Raw genomic sequence first — 19,633 nt, 5'->3', positions numbered from 1 at the left:
TATTTGCGCCGGTGGAGGGACAAGGTCTGGGCCGGGCTGCAAGGGGGCCTTGATGGCAGGGCTGTCCCGGCAGAGAAGTAAGACCGCGGCCAACCGGATATACTGAACCTTTGAAGTTGACACTGCAAAGCCGCAAAATGAATGACAAACCCGAGAAGCTTGCCTGGACATTGCGCCCGGACTTCATCGCAACCACCAACCAAGCTCCCACCTCCTGACACCAACACTGGGCTCACTTCTCCTCGTCGACCAAGACAGAGGCACGATGCGTGTTTGCGGCGTTTTCTTAGCCTCCCTGGCGGGATGGGCCTCATTGGCCTGCGCCCAGCAGTTTCCCGCGCCGGGCCGACAGTCCTACGACGTGATGGGCCTCAGCGAGGCCTGCACCAACGTCCTCAACACCGAACTGCAACAATGCGATCTCCGGCTCTTCGCCCGCACAGATCTGAAGATGACCACTTCCATCGGCATCCTCTCTCGTGAGGACCTGGACCTGATCTGCAAGCCCGAGTGCCGCGAGGAGCTGGCCGCCCTGCGTGCCAAGATTTTCGCGACGTGCACTTCTCCCCAGGACGTTGTGCGCCATGCTGGCATGGAGTTTCCTCGTAAGCACGGTCCTGAACTGCTTCCTTTACGTTTATTGTGTCATGGTTTGCTAATTGGATCGAATCGTCACGCAGCTTCTCTATTCGTCGAAAAGTTTGCCTATACCTACGACATCAACTGTTACAAGCACGAATCCAGTGAGCTCTTCTGCGACGAACTGCGCACTCAATGGGGCCAAGGCCAGGTGAAATTCGATAAGTGTCATGGCTGCTACCTCGGACCGCTGGCCGCGATGATCTCCTCGCCTCTGGGCGTCTACCCAGACCGCATCGACCACTTCAACGAGGTCAGAGCAGCTTGCAAGAACACCGAGTTCGAGCCCGAGATCGCCACGCGGTATGGTCAGCCAGACGGCGCTCAAATGAGACTAGCCTCCGCGGACGAGGTTGAGGACACGCGCAGCTGCGCACGCTGGTACACGATGCAGGAGGGGGACACATGCGCAAGTGTCTCGATGTCGCAGAGGACGTCTACCGTCAACATGATCCAGAAGAACGCATTGGACATCAACTGCGGGGACTTCCTGCAGCCGGGCCGCAAGCTCTGTCTCGACGAGCCAGTTGATGTTCACAGGATTGTGTAAGTAGCGATTCATGTTCCTCTCAAGCCCCCCTGCAAGTGCGTACCCGTACTGACCTCTTTACTCTTCGCACTGTAGCCCCGGAGATACCTGTTCGTCGATTGCTCAGAAGTACAGCATCACCGAGCGCCAGTTCCGCTCCTTGAACGAGATGATCGACGAAACCTGCTCGAACATTGCCCGTTGGGAAGGGTACATAGCTGCGGTTGGCCCCAAGAGGTGAGCTACCACGCCCTGACGAGCTTTTCCCCCAAGCTTTCGCTCCAAGTACTGATCTGCCACAACAGCCTGTTTGCCGGGAATTCCGAGAGCGGTCGCTTCCCAGAGTTTTCCGAGAAGCCAGCACGGTTCTCGAAAGCCATTACACCGCGGAAGCCTCTCGCACCCGGCTCGAGCGCCAAGTGCACCATGTTTGTCAACGGCCGCGCGCTCACGGACCCAGACCTCGTCGCCTTCTTCGGCGCTGATGACGACGTGTTCATGACCAGCAGGAACATCAAGAGCTTCAACAGATGCAGACACGTGACCGACTACAACGACATCTACATTGGGGAGTTTACCAAGATGAACCCCAGCCTGGATCCGCGTGACTGCTACCTGGATGGACAGTACAGCTACTGCCTGGCTGAGGAGGGCGGGCCCAAGCCTACGCTTCCGGAGGGCTGGAACATGCAGTGGGGTCTTCGTTGGGGCTAGCCTGACGTTTTATCATTGATGCCTGGTTTTTGAACGCCAGAGGAAGGTAAGACGATGGCGGGTGTCTTCTCGTGGCCTTCGTCTGGCGGCCTCCCCTGGTTACATTGAGGCCAGCCCCAGATTTATGGCTTGAAGCACGGATGGGTGGCAACGCTCTAGCTAACTATTACGGATCGTTCCGGTATTGTGTGCTTGAAATGCTATGCTTGTTCGCTTTGAAATATCATGTGTTGAAACTGCAACGAAGCATTCTGTTGAGCTTGATCACCATTGCACAGAGCGGTAACACACATGTTGAGACATCGTCGAATCTTTCGGCCTATCTTTGTCTGCCTTGAGACCAGACTCACTTTCCCAACCCAATTTTAGACCCCACCATGGAGAGAGTCGGCCAGAACAATCTGCGAGGTTGAACCCCTGGAGAAGCCTCAAGCGCCGTGAGTAACTGGCTGCTTTCAGATGTGACATGTCCAACGCCAAGATCCATTAGATGAGTGGGACCACAAATGGCGCGAGGTTCGAACTCTATTCCACCAAACTCCACGTTACATCGCGACAAAGGGCACTTGGCATGGCCGGACGAGCTTGGCCGCGGCTGACGGCAAGCGTCGGCAGGAGAGGAGATCGCGCAAAATCCGAGGATGCCAACAAGACAAGGATCTGTCATCGGTGCAATGCTTCGCGTGGCCGTATGTTGATGCGTGTTCCGCTCAACGGTCTCTGTAGGGACAGGATGAAGCGTTGTATACCAACAGGGGTTGGGGAGTGGTGGTCTGCCTGGAGAAATCTTCACCGGACCTACTTGGCAAGGACCTTTTGGTCAGTCAGACAGGCCCTTGCCTGGTGTGGACTGTACAATCAAGCATGCGACAAGCTTCGCTTGATCGCTCGGCGCCTGGACTCGAGCCATCATCCTTGACATGAACATCCAGGGCCATGCTCAGGGTCGGAGGCGGGTCGGACGGGTTGCTGCAGCAGGGGACTTGGAACTTTACAGATATGCTCAGCGGCACGGCGCGAAGAGCCAATTTGGTATCTGTCCGACCGTTCCGTCTGTTCTCCACCAAGACCCTGGCCGCAAGAAGATCATGGTTGACGGGATTCTTCGCTTTCCTGCATCGCATATTCCCTGGCTCCTGATTGTGCATATTTGTTGGTTCCAGGATGCAAAACTCCCCTGCTCCACAGGATCCCTTGCACAGTCTATGCACTCTGAACCACGTTGATGCATGTGAAAAAGCTCCTGCAGGGTCCCCCGGAGCTGTTTGCCGCCGAAAAAAGGCCATGCTGGGTTCTGCCAGATGTTGGTTGGTCTTGACGATGACCTCGCACGCCGAGGCAATAATTGAGCAGACGACGATGAATCGCGTGCAGACTGGTCATCATGAGATGTCTTGGTTTCCATGCTCTATATAATGCACCTAGACTGCTCACTACGAGGGCCTATTCTTTCTTCCGGGCCACCCACCAGCACTGCCTGCAGCTCATTTGCTCATCTCTTGAGGTTCTCTCGTCCCACTTCCCTCGTTATCTCGAAGTCCCCCGTCAAACACAACAACCACAATGGCCATGTCCAAGGTTCTCTCCCTCACCACTCTCCTGGTCGCCGCGGCTTCCCTCGCCAGCGCCTCGCCCGCGGCGCCCGCGCTCCTGCAGTCGCGCCAGTCGTGCGTCGAGGGCAAGACCAAGATCTGCTACGGCGTCAACGGCGGCACCTCGCAAGGCCTCGACGTCGAGGAGCTCGAGTACCTGGCCGCGTACCTGCGCTTCGTGGGCCAAAGCAACACGGGCATCAACGCCTTCTACCAGATGCCGACCAGCAATACGTGCCAGGAGTGGGCTATCCCCCTGCCCGAGGGCGCTACGACTTTGGTGCTCGCTAAGCACGTCTCGCCCTTTGTCAAGTCGGCCGTGCTATATGAGGATATTGCCAGCACTATTGACGGCGGCGAGGGCGCTACCGACGCCCAGCGTGCCGCCGCGCTTATGGGCTGCGCCGTCAACGGCGGGCAGATGGGCGTCGCCGTCAACACCAAGCACGAGGCCTACGCCTCTGCCGAGTTCAAGGCCAGCAAGGCCAAGGCGGACGGCGTCGTCATCAAGCTCGTCAAGGTTCCTGCAGCCGTCTGAGTGCGTGCGAGACAAGAGAGACAAAAGGCAACCATGAGTACAGGGGTTTCGACCCCTGTGGGATGTAATAATGGAAATGCCACTCTGCAAGAAGAGTGGGGTGGAGCACTCTAGATTCTTAATAAAGCTACTGCAACCTTCCGAGTCCTTCAAGTCCACAATGCCCAGATCCTGTCCCCATTCTGTCTATCACTGAGTCTGTAATACAACATCTCGACTTGTCCAAGCCAGATCCCAGCTCCCGACTCATGCGGGCCCAGCACCGCTCTCTCTCCCCTCCCATCCCTTCCACGCCCAGGACCACATCACCAGAACAATGAGCACCGCACCAGGCTATCCAGAGGGGTACCAGTTCGCAGAAGGACCCCTGGGCTCCATCATTGACGCGCGCGTGACCGACGTCTTCCAGAAATGGGGCTTCGTCATCATGCGGGGCGCGTACGACAACGACGCCCAGTGGGACACTTTCATGGGCCTCTTTCGAGCAAGCCTCCTGGACGAGCTCCACGATTTCGAGCTGGAGGCCGAGCTGGGGCCCGATCTCGAAATCACCGTGATCGAAGACCGCGCGGTCCTCGAGAACGCCCGCAAGGATGCCGTCCGGCCTCGCTTCCTCAGGTGGGTGGACGCGCGCTCCGTCGAGCGCGACGGCGAAGGCGCGGATGCGCCCAATTTGGTCGAAGACCTGCCACGGTTCAAATACTGCGTCTACGTCGATCAGGTGTGCCTCAACAGCCTATCTGTCTCGCCAGTTGATGGGACGCCGGGCGCGCCGTGGTGTCTCAAGGAGGGACAAATCATCGTCATCGACGCTACCGGTGCTGAAAGCTACGAGCCTTCTGCGGAAGGAGGGTACGAGCCAGTCGAAGGCAACGCATCCTTCAACGTAGGGTGGGCGTACTTTGACATCCATGGTCTCACGGAGATGTACGCGGAACTCTGCGACAACTCCGGCAACGAGATGTGGTACGCATCGTATACCGGAAATCGTCCCTACAAACAGCCAGAGTTTGATCCCCGGTCTGGCAGACCGCTGTCAGAGGTTCCACAGGGCGTGTCGTACGGCAGACGCGTTAGGGGCAACGACGAGGTGTAAACTCCCAGGGTGCCTGAGCGCCAGGCTGGTGTTCCTGGCATCACACGTGCAAGAGGGCTTCGCACTTGCGGCAAGAGGTCACGTCCTACATTGCGATTCAGGTGATCTAGACTCTATCCACACAAAACCTTCATGGCCTGCTCCGCTCGGAAGCTTGATGCGTCGGCTCGATCGCGTCTACTTGTCCGTGTCTTGGTCGCCACTAGACTCGCCTCTGCAGTGGCCACGGGAACAAGCACTAGGCACTATTTTGGCCTAATTATACATTGAACCAGATACCAGTGTCTTTTAGGAAACATCAAGTCAACTCTGAATTGATTTCATCTAGCAAGTTTCTAGATACTCGAGGTGATACCAAGCCCGAAAAGGGGCGTTTGCAAAAATCAGTTTCTCACTCCCATGACAAACCCCCGCTGCCCCAGCATAGAGTATTGACATGTCAAGCCAGCGGCCAATGTAAGCCCAGGATCGGTTAAGGGTTTACGTCCTGAAAAGAACGACGCTCGCAGGGACATGCAATGGATGAGATGAATAGCTGCTTATCAGTCTGCTCTTGTACCAAGGGAAGTTTTGACTAAATGGACGAGCGCCCTAGTGCCATTCACGTGTTCCAAGTGATCTTCTCATTGCCTAGTCAGAACCAAATAGGGTCTCAGACAGAGAAATCGGTGCTCCACCTCACACAGCTGTATAGTGACAACACATTGATACCGATCGATATCAAGAGTAAGGACAATCCGTGGCTCAGATCTTTCGTGAAACTCTGTCTCATGTGTTGAACACGCCGGTCACCAGATCCCAGCATTGACTGATTCGAGAAGCAAAAATTGGTGTGTGCTCACGTTGTCAATACCTGGCATCCTTGGTCGAAGCACAGCTCAATTCCCCAATGGACAAGCCATCTAGGGTCTAAATCACGAAACTTCACGGAAGGCCTGGCTGGGCATAGTCGGCATTCATAAGCAACAAAGGCTCATCATCATTATGCCGAGTCTGTCGGTCAACACCAAGCTACGCAAGCAGCTATCGCTTTGACCGCGGCTTGAGTGTTCAAAAAAAAAGAAAAAGAAAAAAGAAAACGCGCGAGTCGGTGGCAGCAGTTCTTTCATTCAACCACCGTAGGAATCTACTTAAGCACATCGAATTTGAGAGACGGGCTACCAAGGGACCCGTATTCGTGTCCGGCGGCGGTGCAAGCGATCAGGACGTGCATGGCCATGGCACTCATGTCGCGGGCACAATCGCAAGCCGGGCATACGGGGTGGCCAAGCAAGCAAACGTGGTAGCCGTTAAGGTGTTCAGCGATGTAACGGGGTTTGCGCAGACTAGTGACATCATCAAGGCGCTTGAATGGGTCGTCGGCGACGTCGATTTGCATAGAATCAAAGGCCGCGCTGTGGTAAACCTCAGTTTGGGAGGCGGACCCAGTGCAGCTTTGGATGGTGCCGTTGCATCCACTGTCCGCCGTGGGGTGGTGGTCTGTGTTGCTGCCGGAAATTCTTCTGTAAGTTTGCTGCGTACGATAGAGATGATCTGCCTGCTAACCAGAGACCAGCAGTCGGCTGAGGCCCAGTCTCCTGCTCGCGAGCCGCTTGCCATCACTGTCGGTGCAACAGATATCAACGATGTGTTTGCCCCCTTCTCAAACTTCGGAAAGAGTACGTCATTAATGGGCTCTCAAGACTGAATGCTACATTAGGACTTAGTTGTTGCTAACAGAGCGACATAGTGATCGATATTGTTGGTCCTGGCGTCGATATTCTCTCCTGCTGGAAGGACAACCCAACAGCAATTAAGAGAATCAGTGGCACGTCTATGGGCAAGTATATCGTTGCAACTGGAAAGCAGTCCCCATGAAGCTAACTATCTTTCTTTGCAGCGACTCCACACATTGCTGGCGTTGCTTGCTGCCTCCTGAGTGATGCCACCTGGCGTGGCGATGGCCGCAGCCCTTTCGAGGTGATGTCGAAGATTCTTATTCTCGCCGACAAAGGCGACATCAGTGGAATTGCTCCTGGAACCGTTAGGGACAGGACAATTAACGCGTTGGTGCACAATACCACTACTCCTACGGACTGTAGTTTGCAATATCGGATGATTTCTTTGCCTAGGGGCTTTCCGTGCAACTCAGGGACAGATTGGAAATAACCGGGCGGTATTCTTCAGACGATTATGGTATGATTGATTGCCGTCTACGATGCTGGAATCCTGTAGATACCCATGTGTACTCAATGCTCTACAGGTACAGCGGCGGAACATGAGACTCGGTCGAGTACGGATACATGGAGTACACACTATACGTAACGTAAGTGCATAGCGAGTGGTTTAACATAGCGGGTGGTATCGCGAGACTGAACCACTCGCTACGTTGAACCACTCGCCTTGCACTTACGTTATAGGATCGCCAAAAAGAGCCGTGCTATTCACACAGCCCGTTTTTGCTACTCACACAGCTCGTCACGTGAAACTCGGTAATTTCTGCCTTCTTTCATCTTCCCTTTTACATACCCAAAATTCTGAAAGCTACAGAGGGCGTGCAAAAGTTCCGACAACTTCCGGATCCACCCATCTTGTCCCGATGACCACGCAACCTTTGACTTCGCATTATGCACTCAAATAAGTTCGTATTAAATTGAAAGCTGAATGAAAATGAAGCCCAAAGACTAGACATCATGATGGATTCCATCAATACTTAGTATACCACCCATCTGCGTTGAAACACGCTTGCATTCGCGCAGGCATCGAATTCAGCAGGTTCTCGAACACGTCATCTTCGGCCTACAGCTCCGTCAAAAGGAGCCGAGCATCGGACTACTTGTACCAAGCACCACTCTGTCTTCCTCTTGAGGCAGCAAATCTAGTTCAGGGACAATGTGAAACAGCCGACTAGGAAAATCAGATGGGATGAGCTCGTATCTTTCGTAAAAGGATTGGCTTTGCAGCAAGCAGTAACGAGGGCTCAGCTACATACTTCTGTACCCAAGGTAAGTGCATCATTTTCCATGGGCCGCCCACTGAAGGGCTTGCGAATCCTACCGTGATCCGACACCAAGATGTGACAGAACCAAGAGCTACGACAAACCATGCAAGGAGGCCGCCGCGATTTGAGATCACAGTGCGCGGGGCTTGTACTTTCTTAGGCATGCTCTCAGCTCTGCAAACTCGGGCCACAATGCCAAGATTGGCACGGGCCGTCTATTTATCCGGTAATGCCCTGTGTAGGGGCGGCGGGGTGGTACGGCGCGTCTCGCGCGGCCAATCCCCATGGTTTGTGGTGCTGTGAAGGGGTTTCACTGGAAAAATCAGGGCATGGTGCTGCGAGCCTGGCGCCGCGTCAGCCAACGCCTGCATCACAACGGCGATCAAACCCACTGCGCTCGGGCCTGTGCCTTCGAAGTTGCGCGGGGGGAGGGAAGCGCTCCTCTGTTGGCACATCTTCGAATGCAGCCTCGGTAAGAACGATCGCGAGTGTGCGCCGCCCGCGTACTCCGTGCACAGGGTCCCTTCAATCAGAAACGGATGATCGTGTCACTGACGTTCCCGATACGTCCAAGTTGGGGCGGAATCACGAGCACCTTTCGATGGACTTTGCCCTAGCGGTCTCGCAGCGACAGAGGAAGTACCTTGCTGCTATTCGTCAATAGATCCGCCACAGCCTTCTGTTGGTCGATCAACAGCCCGAGCGAGCCAGCCGCAGCGCTTTCAGCCCAGCCCCGCGATAATCGCGCAGGATGAAGCCGTCAAAACTTCTCGTCTTGTTTATTGGTTGTATGAGTGAAATGACTTCACAGCCGTTTGGCCGTCTCCATAATGTACTCTTGTATCAGCGGGCTCTCGCAGGTGCCGTGCCGCAGGATCTCTGTCTTGAGCGACAGGATCTCGTTACGCAGGCACTCGACATGTCCGCTGAGAATTCTGTTCTTCTCGGAGAGCTGGCTCTCCATCTCCTGCAGCTCCTCGGCGCCCTTCTTTATCTTGTTGCGGTACTTTGTCGCGGCAGTCCTGTTCTTTTCACGGATCGTCTCTTTCTTACTCCGGGTATTACTGGTGGCGGTTGAGGTACTGGGGCTGCCGTCTTCTATAGAGAATGTTGCAGTGGCTGCTTGTGACTTTGAAACCGACGAGCTGGCTCTCCGTTTTGACCGGCCGGCTTGCGATTTTGTCTTGTGTTGCTGCAGGTGATAGTAGCTATGCCGCCTTGACGAGGATGGCTCGGTGCCGACGTCGTCCGGGCTGGTATAGGTAGATGCGGTGACGGCATCAGAGAATGCGCCTAGCAGGCTGGAGGGCGAATTGGGCCAGGATTGTATGCTCGGCGCGGCATCATCGGCCATGGCCGTGTTAAGCTCGGCTGGGACCAGCGTGTCGAATTGCATTGTGTCAAACGCTTGTAAAGCAGCGTTGCCGAGGGGCATCCAGGACATGTCGCCAAGCTTGTCGCAGGACAGGCAGTAGCTCTGGCCGGACCAGTCTGCCATTGTGTTATCTTGTGTATTGGCGGGACTTGTCGCCATAGTGGTTGGTGACTCCATGCCTATGAAAGAAATGGGGGGTGTTTCTGGCTCCAGTGTCGTGTGAAAAACGAGGTCTTTGAAGTCCGCGGGTGCGGATGCGAATGCGTGTCTTGCGATGGAGGGGATGTAAGAAGATTGGGAGGTCGCAACCTTGAACGTCGGGGCCAGTGCGGCGGTGGCAGGCGGCACCAGGGCAGGCCCAGGGAGCTGTTTTGTAAGAAGTGCCTACCTGCCCGCCCGCGCGGTGTGCAGGATCCTCGCCCAGCTGGGCAGTGACGACCGACGGACGGCAAATGCCGTTGTGCGCTGCGGGCAGGACAGTTGAGCTTGGCGATTGGTAAGACGGCGCAAGTAGGAGCAGATGCTCCTCCCCCAGGCCAGGAGCTGCACAATGAGGTAATGGGTCATTGAGTAACAGGCCTGCAGGCGCGTTGACGTAGCTCTACGCCTCGGATCACCAGAATTACTCATGCTCCCGCAGCTGCGGCCGTTCCCACGCGTGCGTCGGGAGGAGAGACACAAAAGAACCCGGGTCGGCCGTCACGCATGCAACTCTTTCTCTTTCCTGTTTTCTCCGGCCTCGCATACATTCGAAAGTAGACCCAGGTAGTCCCATAGGATCTCACCGCGCTCCTCTCGCATATCCAAAGAAGGAAGTCCATAGCAATCGACTTGATGCTCTCGCCAGCTTCGAGTAGCACGGTTTGCCAGTCTCCGAGGTTTTGATCGTTGCAGTATCTGCTCAGCCGTCAGTCGCGCCATACACGGTCGTGGGATCTGCAAATCAGTCCACCTACCTCTCCCGTCTCTTTGCGGTATCAACAACACCCTTCTGGGTTGCGAGAGACCAGACTGGAGGTATGAAATGTACCGACTCGAGCTTTTTGCGTCGTGCGCGTGGGCAGGCACTTGGGTGGCCATGACGTCTTTGTACTCGTTCTGCTGGGCCCCAGCTCTTCAGCGATGAGATCGCGGTTCCTCATTGTGATATATACTACCTATGCCATGGTCAATCAATATCTCGTCACCCTCCCAGCGCCCAGACAGGCTGAGTTGCATGAGAAGGGCGGCCCATGCGCACGGCTGTTAGGCATGGGCTGTGTGCCGCGCTGCAGTGGGTTGCCCCACTACAGCGCTTAGAGCCCCGCTGGACGAGAACAGAATTCTGTCTTCTGCGAAGTACACGATACCTGCACAGAACAGGATGGTGTTCGAGCATCTATTAATTGACTCCCCAGCTCGCAATTAACAACCCCCCAGCACCGCCGTTTGTCTCCTCTGTGTAAGTTTCTTGAAACAGAACGATGTCGAGTAGATTCTAGCTAACGGCAGTCCAGCTATGGAGACTTACCCAGTCAGACGGCTCTGGAGAAGTGGGGGAACACCTTTTTGGTCGGGTGGGAGAACGGTGACATCACCTGGGAACCCAAAGGTGGACTTCCTTCGGACCAAACGGATGAAGTCCGCAGCCCAAGAGCAGGCTAGCTGGTCACACCCTCTTTACCCCGCTCGCTTCACTGAGACTGTTTGTTGATTTTCCCTCCCGCAGGAAAAGTAGACGAGCGCGCCACGTCATCGTTGGGCTGGCAACTTCCAGGCCTTGTGCAGTAAGTCTTCTCTCTCCCTTCATCGACGAACCAGGGAATGATGACAATGCCCAGAAAGAGGCGGATCCCCAACAAAGGCCGAAATCAACATCTTCAAGGACGATGTTGGATTCAAGTGGGAATGGGAGCAATCAAAGTTGGTCGTTCTGACATCCAAGGATCTTGAGGGACTACGAGGCCGTTTGCCGAGTGACGATGCAGGGGAGGAATCTTAATGCAGGATAAATATGGATGGAGTCTTCCCCGTACGGAGTAGTGCAACCGCTTGATGCGATCTTATTGGCGAACGATAGTTCTCGCACCTGTGTACCTAGGTAGGTACATTTTCATCCAGGTTCTGTGATGAAGGCGGTGGTAGCTCAACGCGCACTGATACGCAGATCTGTGATAACCTCACTCAGATGGCGAGGTCTCATATCATCCACACGCAATGCTCCGTCTCACCAGGGCCGCGAGAGCCGCATCAGCAATTCGTGATCACTCTCTCGACTCTCGTCCATGGCCAGACCTCCACCAACGCCGCCCTCCTCCAACTTCTTTCTCTGCCCGCCTTGCCTTGCCTCTCTCCCTCTTGATCCCCCTCGGATCCCCCTGGCCTCTGCTCCTCCGTGGCATTGCAACTCGGCGGCACTAAGCACTAGCCAACCCAGTCCCCATCTGCCCACCCCCCCATTCTCCCACGCCTCTCCTGCAGCGTCGCAAGCCTCAGGCCTGCCTGCCAGCCACGACCTCGCTCTACCCATGAGTGGTGCCAACCTTCGGCCATTGCTGCCGGCTCCCCGAGAGTCCGGCAGTACCACCACCGACGCCTCCGCCGAGTCAGCCGCCGGCCGCCGCCAGAACTCGGGCGCCTGTGACCGCTGCCGCAGCCAAAAGAGTCGTGTCAGCCTCCTCTTCTCCCTTCCACTCTGCCCTCCTGCCTGTCCCCCGCTGACCATGGCCGCTCCCCTCCAAAGTGCAACCGGAGCCGGCCAAAGTGCAGCCTCTGTGCCAAGCGCCAGGTCTATTGCTTCTACAGCGCCGATGTCAAGAAGCAGTCCCTCGAGGTCCACAAGCGCCAGGGCGAGCTCCTCCACATGATGTGCACCGCACCCGAGGGCGAGGCTCTCGACATCCTCTTCCGCCTGCGGGCTTCAGGTGATGCCCAGTCCGTCCTCGAGTCCTCCCGCGGCAGCATGAGCCGCCAGTATCAGCCTTCTGCCATCCAGGCCGCCCGTGCCGTCCCCACAGACCTTTTCGATGCTCGAGTTCGAGATGTCGACACGCCAGACGATGCCATACCAGGAAGCATCCATGTGCAGCAGGACGGCTCGCAACCCGTGACATCAGCTCGAGGCAGCCTCGGCACTCAGCGAAGCAAAATACTCGAGGCTCGTCACGGCACAATTCGGGCCGAATAAGAAGCAGGTCGTCGGGATAGAGGGGTAAAGAGGCCATGAGAGTGGATTTGTGGTTCCCGACTGTCATCACCCGTGCTTGGAGGTGGTGAGAAAGCCCTGTGTATGGTCTAGCGGGCGTCATGCATATTTTGGATGATGCAATTTCGTTCGCACAGCGACCACTTTCAGACTGCCACGCGGCGGCATCTTGCTGCAAGGTTCCCCCTTTCCCTTTGACTTTACTCCAAGCCAGCCACAGAGACTAATCAGTCCGAGCATCAAATCACACCAGCGCTTCCGCTCATCCCTTGCAGTGTACTTTCTCGGGGTTCTTTGCCTTCTTTGCCGTGTGCCAAAGGACAGGAGGCCCGTGGCCTGCATGAGCGCCCCTGCAACACGCTTCAGCCAGCCACCGCTGTCGAAATAAAAGCAATACGGTTACCCTGCAATGCGATGCGCATGCGACGCAACGCTTAGAGATGCAGCTGGGCTAATGCAGCGCGAGCTCAGCTAGCCACAAGCCATTGGACCCCCTGCTATGCTGAGCCGTCCTCTGCATGCAGGTAGCGGAATTATCGCAATAACGGCATTATTGGGTCCGTGGAGGAGTGCCGGTCTTCATGCGAGACGACCATGGAGCGCAACGGAGGGTCTCAAGAGAGATGGCCACGGCTAGCCGTTCGCCTTCACTCGTCAGGCAACGTGTTGTGCTGCACGCAACATCAAGACTTGACAAGGAGGACACGCGTTTTGAAAGCGTGTGTCAACTACCTGGCCTGCAATTTGTGCCTCAGTCACAATCATACCCCAGAGGCAAGCAGCCGGTGAAGCCCAAAGTCATCAATAATTGCGAGCATGGCGTCCGACATCGTCCCCAGCCAAACTACATGTTCCTGCGCCTCGATAACTTCATGATCCAGAACGATGTCCAGCGGCACGCGAATCTGCACAACACCGCCCCGGCTGGCCCCATCTCCGTCACCGCCGGCGGCTGCTTGAGGAGATATGTTCACGCGTTTAGAGGCGATAGTCAAGCAATCAATCTTTTCTCGTTCTCGATGATAACTAACGTGGGAGGGTGAGCGATACGGAGAAGTGGGCGGCATCCTTAAGGTGGCTGTAACTCATCGATACGATGAGCCAAAGGGAGCTGCAGAAACCAGTGGATGCAATGGCCAGGGCAGAGCCGTAGACAGCGAGCGTGAGCAGCCTCTATCGAGCACACCGAGGACTGGTCTCGGCTCAACTGTTCCGACAACGGCAAGCCGTTCGCGCGAAGCTTTCCTCCTCGAGGTTCAATATGCGTAGCCCATACCGAGTCATCTGCTCTTCCTTCAAGCCAAACAACCCAGCTCCCGAATCGGCGGGGTATCCTTCAGGGGCTGCTGCGGAGCGTCGTTCGCAGACAGTACGCCCACCTTGGGCAAGACGCCTGCAACCGCTGGGGAAGACTTGCTGAAACGATAGGAACGACAGTCCCACCTGCGGGAACCAGAAGCGGGGCTGACGCTTGAAACCAGTGTCCTATTCCGCAGATATCATACTACTGGATAGTACTGTGTCGGGGTGCCTAAAAGCGACCCAGTTTGCGGAGGATGAGGAGTCAGCCTCGCAAGGCAGCTACAGCACTGCACATTCAGGCAGCCATCTTGCCGGCCATTTTGGCATGATTGCATGAACATGTAATGTAGAAATTCCGTTCCGCATAGTAATAACTGCGGGAATGTTTGCTTGCAGTGACCGTATTATATTGGCATATACCATATGCCGCTTTTCTTCCACGTTCACCTCGTCGATGCAATAAATAAAAGACACCAGACGACGCTATAAATTACTATTGGCGCGCAAAACAGCTGTCCGAGATGCCCGGTCTGTCCAGGCATGTCTCCACTTATGTGCCCCACGTTGCCAAGACGAGTGGCTCGTGCGCACAGAGACTTACGCCCAACGGAAGCCGGACACCGATCTCGAATCCGACTGTACATGCCAGCGCGGCATTGTAGCTATACCACGCTCGCGAACTGAGACGTATCTGCACGGGCAAATCAAAACATAATTAGAAGAGCGGCTATATAGCCTTATTGCTACCTGTAGGAGGTTTGCTAGTGAGTGGCGCAACTACTGGATCAAGAGCGAGCCCTAATAGGGGTCGGGCCTCCCATGGCATCTTAGCATAGTCGAATGCCGAGGTCTGCAGCGATGGGCGATCGCTCTCTAGACGAAGACAGAAGTGACTGAACGCGAAAGGGTTCTCTTCCAATTGACGATATACTTCTGGGCTTGTCGGATTCTCGTAGTGTGACGTCCCTCCACCATTCTGTCCCGGGCCACCCAAAAGCCAGCTGAACAAGTGAAAATAGGCCTCCTTCGAGACCTGACCTTCTATGTCGCTTGCTATCTGGACAGCTTGAGTCATTTGAGGTGATGCTATATGCGACACGCGTGAGTGGCCCTCAGTAATGATAATACACCACCTCCGGAGCAGGTCGAGCCAGAACTCGTGGTTGCCCTGTCGAACGAAGTATGAGCGGCTGCAGATGATGTGACGGAGCCAGGCCAAAGACTGCTCTTCTTCTGGCTTCGTATTCTGCCTGCGAACTTTGATAAGGGCCTTGCCTATGAAGAGAGCCTTGTGTATTGGGCATTCATCGCGCCAGGAAGCGTAGATTTCGCCATTTCGCTCCAAGGAATATCCTTTCTGGAGCAGTTCTGACATGGCCGAGTATGGTTGAAAAGATTTCTCCGTGCATCCACAGCTATATTCCGCAAATGCTTGCACCATACGCATGCCAGTAGAGAATTGTTTTACTGAAAACATTGAACGTGTAGAGCTTCAAGACCAGATCAAAAGAGGGGCCGCCACCGATGCAGAAACTTATATCCGAAGTGCGTCCACTTCTGGCTTGTACAGCCTCGTGCGCTAGTTATTTCGCCTTTTACTTGAGCTAGCTAAAGAGGGCGTTGCGAACGCCTTTTACTCCGTGTGGTTCCCTTCAAAAATACAGAAAACTGGTGAATGAGAAGTTGGCTCGATATTGGTACGCTTCTCATCTTATCAAGTAGCTCAAAATGTAATAACTAATGATCAATGGAGCTACAATCTTTCGCATCGTTCTAGGTTGATGGGAATCGTCCTCGAAACATGCCAATCATCCTGTAAACCCTCCAATTCACTGTAGTCCTGGTTAGGAAGATTGCAGACTCTTGCTTGGAGGTGATATGCAACGTGGCAGATCTGTGTTCTGATTCTACGAGTTTTCCCGGGTTCGTGTCGATTTAACTACGTGCGTACTAAGTATCTCGAGCTTTTCAAGCAGACTCATCTGGATCGTCTCCGAGAAATAAATGATTTGGCCGACGTCAATCTAGCGGAATCGACCTCGATTCCATCAATGCGGGGGCAGTTTGGGATGTTCTACCACGCTAATTACATACCGACCTGTAGATAAATACATAGCGTAATAGTATACAGAGAAAAGATCTGTTGCGACTCCCTACACTCGGGGTGAGCTAACTCATATCCGGCCTACTTTTACGTTTTCACCCCTATGGACCTCCGTATCTGGACCCAAAATCCGGATGGAATTTCGCCACCGCACTGATGGTTATTTCAGCACTTGCGCTAAGGTACAGCACACCCCACGAAGCGTGCTTTTGATGAGTTGCCAACACCTTCGTCATGCTGTACGCGCCACAACCTGAGCCTGAGCGGGCCAGTCTCACCACAGCAGGACATTTAGAGGAGTGGAAGTCGACATGGAAGTGCTCCAAACCCGGCTCGGCGCCATACCTCGACGGCGCGTCGTATGCGTGCCGTTTTGGCACAACCGCTAGTGGCGCGACCCTGGTCCTAGGGGACCCGCGCGCCAAAGCGTCAAGAACTAAGAACCACCAAGACAAGAACCACCAAGACACAAGCGAAGGCAACGGCGACACCGGCAAGTTTCACAAAGGGCAGCCAGAGCCAGCAGGAGCGCTCGGCCATGCTCGAGGACAAGGTACGCATTGATGACTTTCAGCGACTGATGGCCGTCATGCTCAGCAAGAAACTCTATGCAGTGCGCCTGATTAACGGCAAGCGGCACCAGAGCCATTACATTTAAGAAATACACGGCAAGGGAACAGCGAACCGCCTCAGGGGTGCGACAGGATTCGTGGCCAATTCCTGCTGCTTCAGATGTGGGTGGCCACGAGATTGGCATAGAGATAGAGAAGGCAAGGGAGGCACAAAGTGCACGGGGGTGCTTCACTTCTAGGAGGTCCTGAGAAGCCTGTCAGGCAGTGCACATATCAAAGTGTTGGACGCCAGGCTGAGATTGCTATCAAACTTTGTCATGGTGCGAAGGAAAGTGTAAGCCGCTCGTAGTCTGCCTTGCACTTCAAGCGGATGATAAGAAGCAGGAGCAGACTTAAATTTGGTTGTGCTGCGTCCGAATGACACTTGACTCCTCACACCCGCTCCTGGCACGGGTATATGGTTGGCCGGGAGTCCTCACTCCGCCGTAGTCATCAATCTGTTTAGAGCAACCGACAAACCGCCACCGGTAGCCATGGACACGCTCACCATGTTCGGCATACAAACAGTCCATTTGCGGACACTATCGTGTCAAAGCTATCAGCAGTTTCCCAAATACGTGCACAAGATCATGCGTCCGCCCTACATATTTTCTCTTTCTTTAAGGGACTGATAGCATCTCCAGATCAAAAACAACACCATATCGACATATCGACGTATGGACAAACAGACTTGACATGAAAAGATTTGGGCCGCAGTCACAACGATTTCTAACAACTCATCCAGCAGTCAAGAATCCGAGATGGCCTTGCGGTATGTTCATCGACTCCTCGTGGCCCACGAATGATTGGCCTGCATGACTGCGCTGTAGCGGCCGTCCGCAAGATGCGCTGTACTCGCTTCAGTGCTCTGCTTCGTCGACAGTCGCAGCTGCCAAGCTCCTCTAGGAGTTTCACGGGGTTGACGGCACTAAATATGACTTGGAGATCGGCGGCTGGGGAGGCGAGGAAGTCGTGCAAGGCATCGAGACCCTCATCGCCCATAAGCGCAGACAGCGGAACGTGCTGCTCATCATTGCCGCTCCAGCGGCGGACTGCAGCCATGATGTTTCCGCCGGACTGGTAAATCACTTGTACCTTTATGAACTGCTTGATTAGCCCGTCGGTTGGGTCCACAAGCTGGGCCGCGTGCCTGGCGATGGTATTGTGCCTCGTGAGCTTGCTGCAGCGCCGGGTTCGAGAACTCGGTGGCTGGTCTGGTCGGTCTAGCCACTGGACATCCTTGTAAAGACCACTAACGGTGAGACCACTGGCGTCATAGGCAGCCTTCATGCGTGCAGTGCCGGAGGTGGCGGGAAGAGGAGGCCTGGGAAGTCTGGCATGGCGCAGCTGGCGGCGATAGATCTCGACACTGAGCTCTTTGACACGTTTGCGAGTCTCCCGGCTGGTCCAGAACGCGTGCGATGGCAGGTCGGCCCCAAAGTTGACGGGCAGGCCACCTTCGAGTGTAGCCACGTCGACAATCTGGTGTTCGACAAGATTCATGGTAGAATCGTCGTAGGTGCACATGCAAAACTCGAGTCGGAATCCCGGGAGGTTGATTAACCGCGTCACAGTGGACATGTCGGTGCCGTCATCTTCATCGGGTGTGTGGAAGAAGATATTCTCGATCGACGTGAACGCTTCTAACAGCACTGTCTCGGTTACATTTTGATCGAATGCGCCGATTGAGTCGTAGTGGTTGGTCATGTCGATCCGCAGCGCAAACCGCTTCAGTCGCGAGGCGTGCGACAGCAGCGCCAGGATGTGGTCATGCTGGCCCCGTCCGTTGATTGAAACTCCGACATCTCGAGGATGGGGCACTGGTCCTGTGCCCGCCAGCATTGCCTGCATTTCCCCAACTGGTGGAAGCCATGACCAGTGGACAACCAGGTAGCGGATTTGCGTGAGTGCTGCTGGCCTATGTGCTGACAAGAACAGATAGACATCGTCGAAGCTGCTAAAGCAGTGTCGCAGCACGCTGAGCGGGCCTCCGGCTGTCAGCACGTTGCCGAGAAACTTCATGTTGTGGATGTCGGTGATCCTCTGAGTGTCAAGGCCGTAATGCTCCCCAGTCGCAGCTTCCCACGTGTTCGACGTCCTTCCGCCAGTTTGCGAAAGCTCAATCTCCCTTTGGCCCTCTAGCATATAATTGCCTATGGACAACCGGATCTGGCATTATGCGCATCCAAACAGTCAACTCCGCTCCCTGACTGGCACTGGAGAACATGAAGCAGGACATACCTCGGCTGGGAGGGAGAGGAGGTTCGCCTTTAGGCGAGGTCCCGACATTGCCCCTTGTTGTCCTCGACACAACGGCAATGTTCGCTGGCGGCAAAGGCGGCCCCGAGTCACAGGTGTTGTCGCGGCGATAGGACTGGACTCCCTTGTTGGTATTGTGAAGGTTTGCTTGAAGGAGGATGTGCGTGAGAGTCCTGGGCTACAGTACCAACAAGCACAAGAACGTTGGCTGGGGCCTGATCGTTGCAAGTTATCTATGTGACATCCGATTACCCTGCCCATCTGATTATTCATAGGCCACTTTGAAACAAAAATGGAGGCCTCATGAGAACAGCACTGACCTGACTTGGATCATAAAAAGTGTGCCTCATAGTGTACATGTCAAAAATGGATGCGCCAATTGTGGCGTATCCACTGATTTGGCTCACACTCCCTGAGACCAAGAGTCTCCAAGGCAGCAGCTGAAGGCCAATCAGAGCCTTTCAACACAATGATGGAGCGCTGTCTCTGCGCGCCATGATTGGGTCGGACGCGTGTATTACCATTATTCACTCTCCACAGCAAGACAGCCCTCGACCTGTCCCACGATCTGGCAATTAGGGCTCCAGCCGCTTAACTGCATCCAGATTCTGATCCGTGTCAGAGCCAATATAGGACAATGAGAATTCTTTGGGTTCAGCTCGATGCTTGTTTACCGCGGCGAAAAAGACCCGCTGCCACTAGTAGCTACA

The 19,633-nt window shown here is 54.9% G+C and overlaps 9 protein-coding genes across 9 annotated transcripts; 6 read left to right on the top strand and 3 right to left on the bottom strand.

Annotated features, from left to right (window-relative positions):
- Positions 1-364: 364 nt before the first annotated feature.
- Positions 365-1,882, top strand: B0I36DRAFT_370077 (uncharacterized protein; the record flags this gene model as incomplete). Its single annotated transcript, XM_046159867.1, has 4 exons — positions 365-605; positions 681-1,185; positions 1,265-1,405; positions 1,474-1,882. 4 exons carry the CDS (start codon positions 365-367, stop codon positions 1,880-1,882), a joined length of 1,296 nt encoding a protein of 431 aa, XP_046004264.1.
- Positions 1,883-3,451: 1,569 nt separating this feature from the next.
- On the top strand, positions 3,452-4,012 carry B0I36DRAFT_257296 (uncharacterized protein; the record flags this gene model as incomplete). Its single annotated transcript, XM_046151008.1, has 1 exon — positions 3,452-4,012. The coding sequence occupies one exon, from the start codon at positions 3,452-3,454 to the stop codon at positions 4,010-4,012; it is 561 nt and encodes a 186-aa protein (XP_046004263.1).
- A 155-nt stretch (positions 4,013-4,167) lies between these two features.
- B0I36DRAFT_340962 (uncharacterized protein) lies at positions 4,168-5,435 on the top strand. Its single transcript, XM_046155983.1, has one exon. It carries the CDS (start codon positions 4,329-4,331, stop codon positions 5,106-5,108), a length of 780 nt encoding a protein of 259 aa, XP_046004262.1. The 5' UTR covers positions 4,168-4,328; the 3' UTR covers positions 5,109-5,435.
- An 805-nt stretch (positions 5,436-6,240) lies between these two features.
- B0I36DRAFT_257008 (peptidase S8/S53 domain-containing protein) lies at positions 6,241-7,256 on the top strand (the record flags this gene model as incomplete). The annotated part of the gene is made up of 5 exons (XM_046150990.1): positions 6,241-6,591; positions 6,682-6,766; positions 6,838-6,931; positions 6,954-6,955; positions 6,988-7,256. Coding segments are annotated over 5 exons (801 nt in total), but the record flags the coding sequence as incomplete, so codon positions are not given.
- A 1,649-nt stretch (positions 7,257-8,905) lies between these two features.
- B0I36DRAFT_221689 (uncharacterized protein) lies at positions 8,906-9,139 on the bottom strand (the record flags this gene model as incomplete). The annotated part of the gene is made up of 1 exon (XM_046149028.1): positions 8,906-9,139. A coding segment is annotated over one exon (234 nt), but the record flags the coding sequence as incomplete, so codon positions are not given.
- Positions 9,140-10,062: 923 nt separating this feature from the next.
- Positions 10,063-10,681, bottom strand: B0I36DRAFT_340960 (uncharacterized protein; the record flags this gene model as incomplete). The annotated part of the gene is made up of 3 exons (XM_046155982.1): positions 10,063-10,360; positions 10,420-10,561; positions 10,621-10,681. 3 exons carry the CDS (start codon positions 10,679-10,681, stop codon positions 10,090-10,092), a joined length of 474 nt encoding a protein of 157 aa, XP_046004259.1. The 3' UTR covers positions 10,063-10,089.
- Positions 10,682-12,145: 1,464 nt separating this feature from the next.
- On the top strand, positions 12,146-12,792 carry B0I36DRAFT_340959 (uncharacterized protein). The gene has a single exon (XM_046155981.1). It carries the CDS (start codon positions 12,309-12,311, stop codon positions 12,627-12,629), a length of 321 nt encoding a protein of 106 aa, XP_046004258.1. The 5' UTR covers positions 12,146-12,308; the 3' UTR covers positions 12,630-12,792.
- Positions 12,793-12,996: 204 nt separating this feature from the next.
- Positions 12,997-13,829, top strand: B0I36DRAFT_55533 (uncharacterized protein). The gene has a single exon (XM_046163021.1). It carries the CDS (start codon positions 13,229-13,231, stop codon positions 13,688-13,690), a length of 462 nt encoding a protein of 153 aa, XP_046004257.1. The 5' UTR covers positions 12,997-13,228; the 3' UTR covers positions 13,691-13,829.
- Positions 13,830-17,393: 3,564 nt separating this feature from the next.
- Positions 17,394-18,953, bottom strand: B0I36DRAFT_370071 (uncharacterized protein; the record flags this gene model as incomplete). Its single annotated transcript, XM_046159866.1, has 2 exons — positions 17,394-18,833; positions 18,906-18,953. The coding sequence occupies 2 exons, from the start codon at positions 18,951-18,953 to the stop codon at positions 17,394-17,396; spliced, it is 1,488 nt and encodes a 495-aa protein (XP_046004256.1).
- Between the last annotated feature and the right edge of the window lie 680 nt (positions 18,954-19,633).

This window comes from Microdochium trichocladiopsis (assembly GCF_020744255.1).
Source record: "Microdochium trichocladiopsis strain MPI-CAGE-CH-0230 chromosome Unknown B0I36scaffold_16, whole genome shotgun sequence".
In the NCBI taxonomy this organism is placed as follows: Eukaryota; Fungi; Ascomycota; class Sordariomycetes; order Xylariales; family Microdochiaceae; genus Microdochium; species Microdochium trichocladiopsis.
This window is presented reverse-complemented; position numbering and strand designations above follow the sequence as displayed.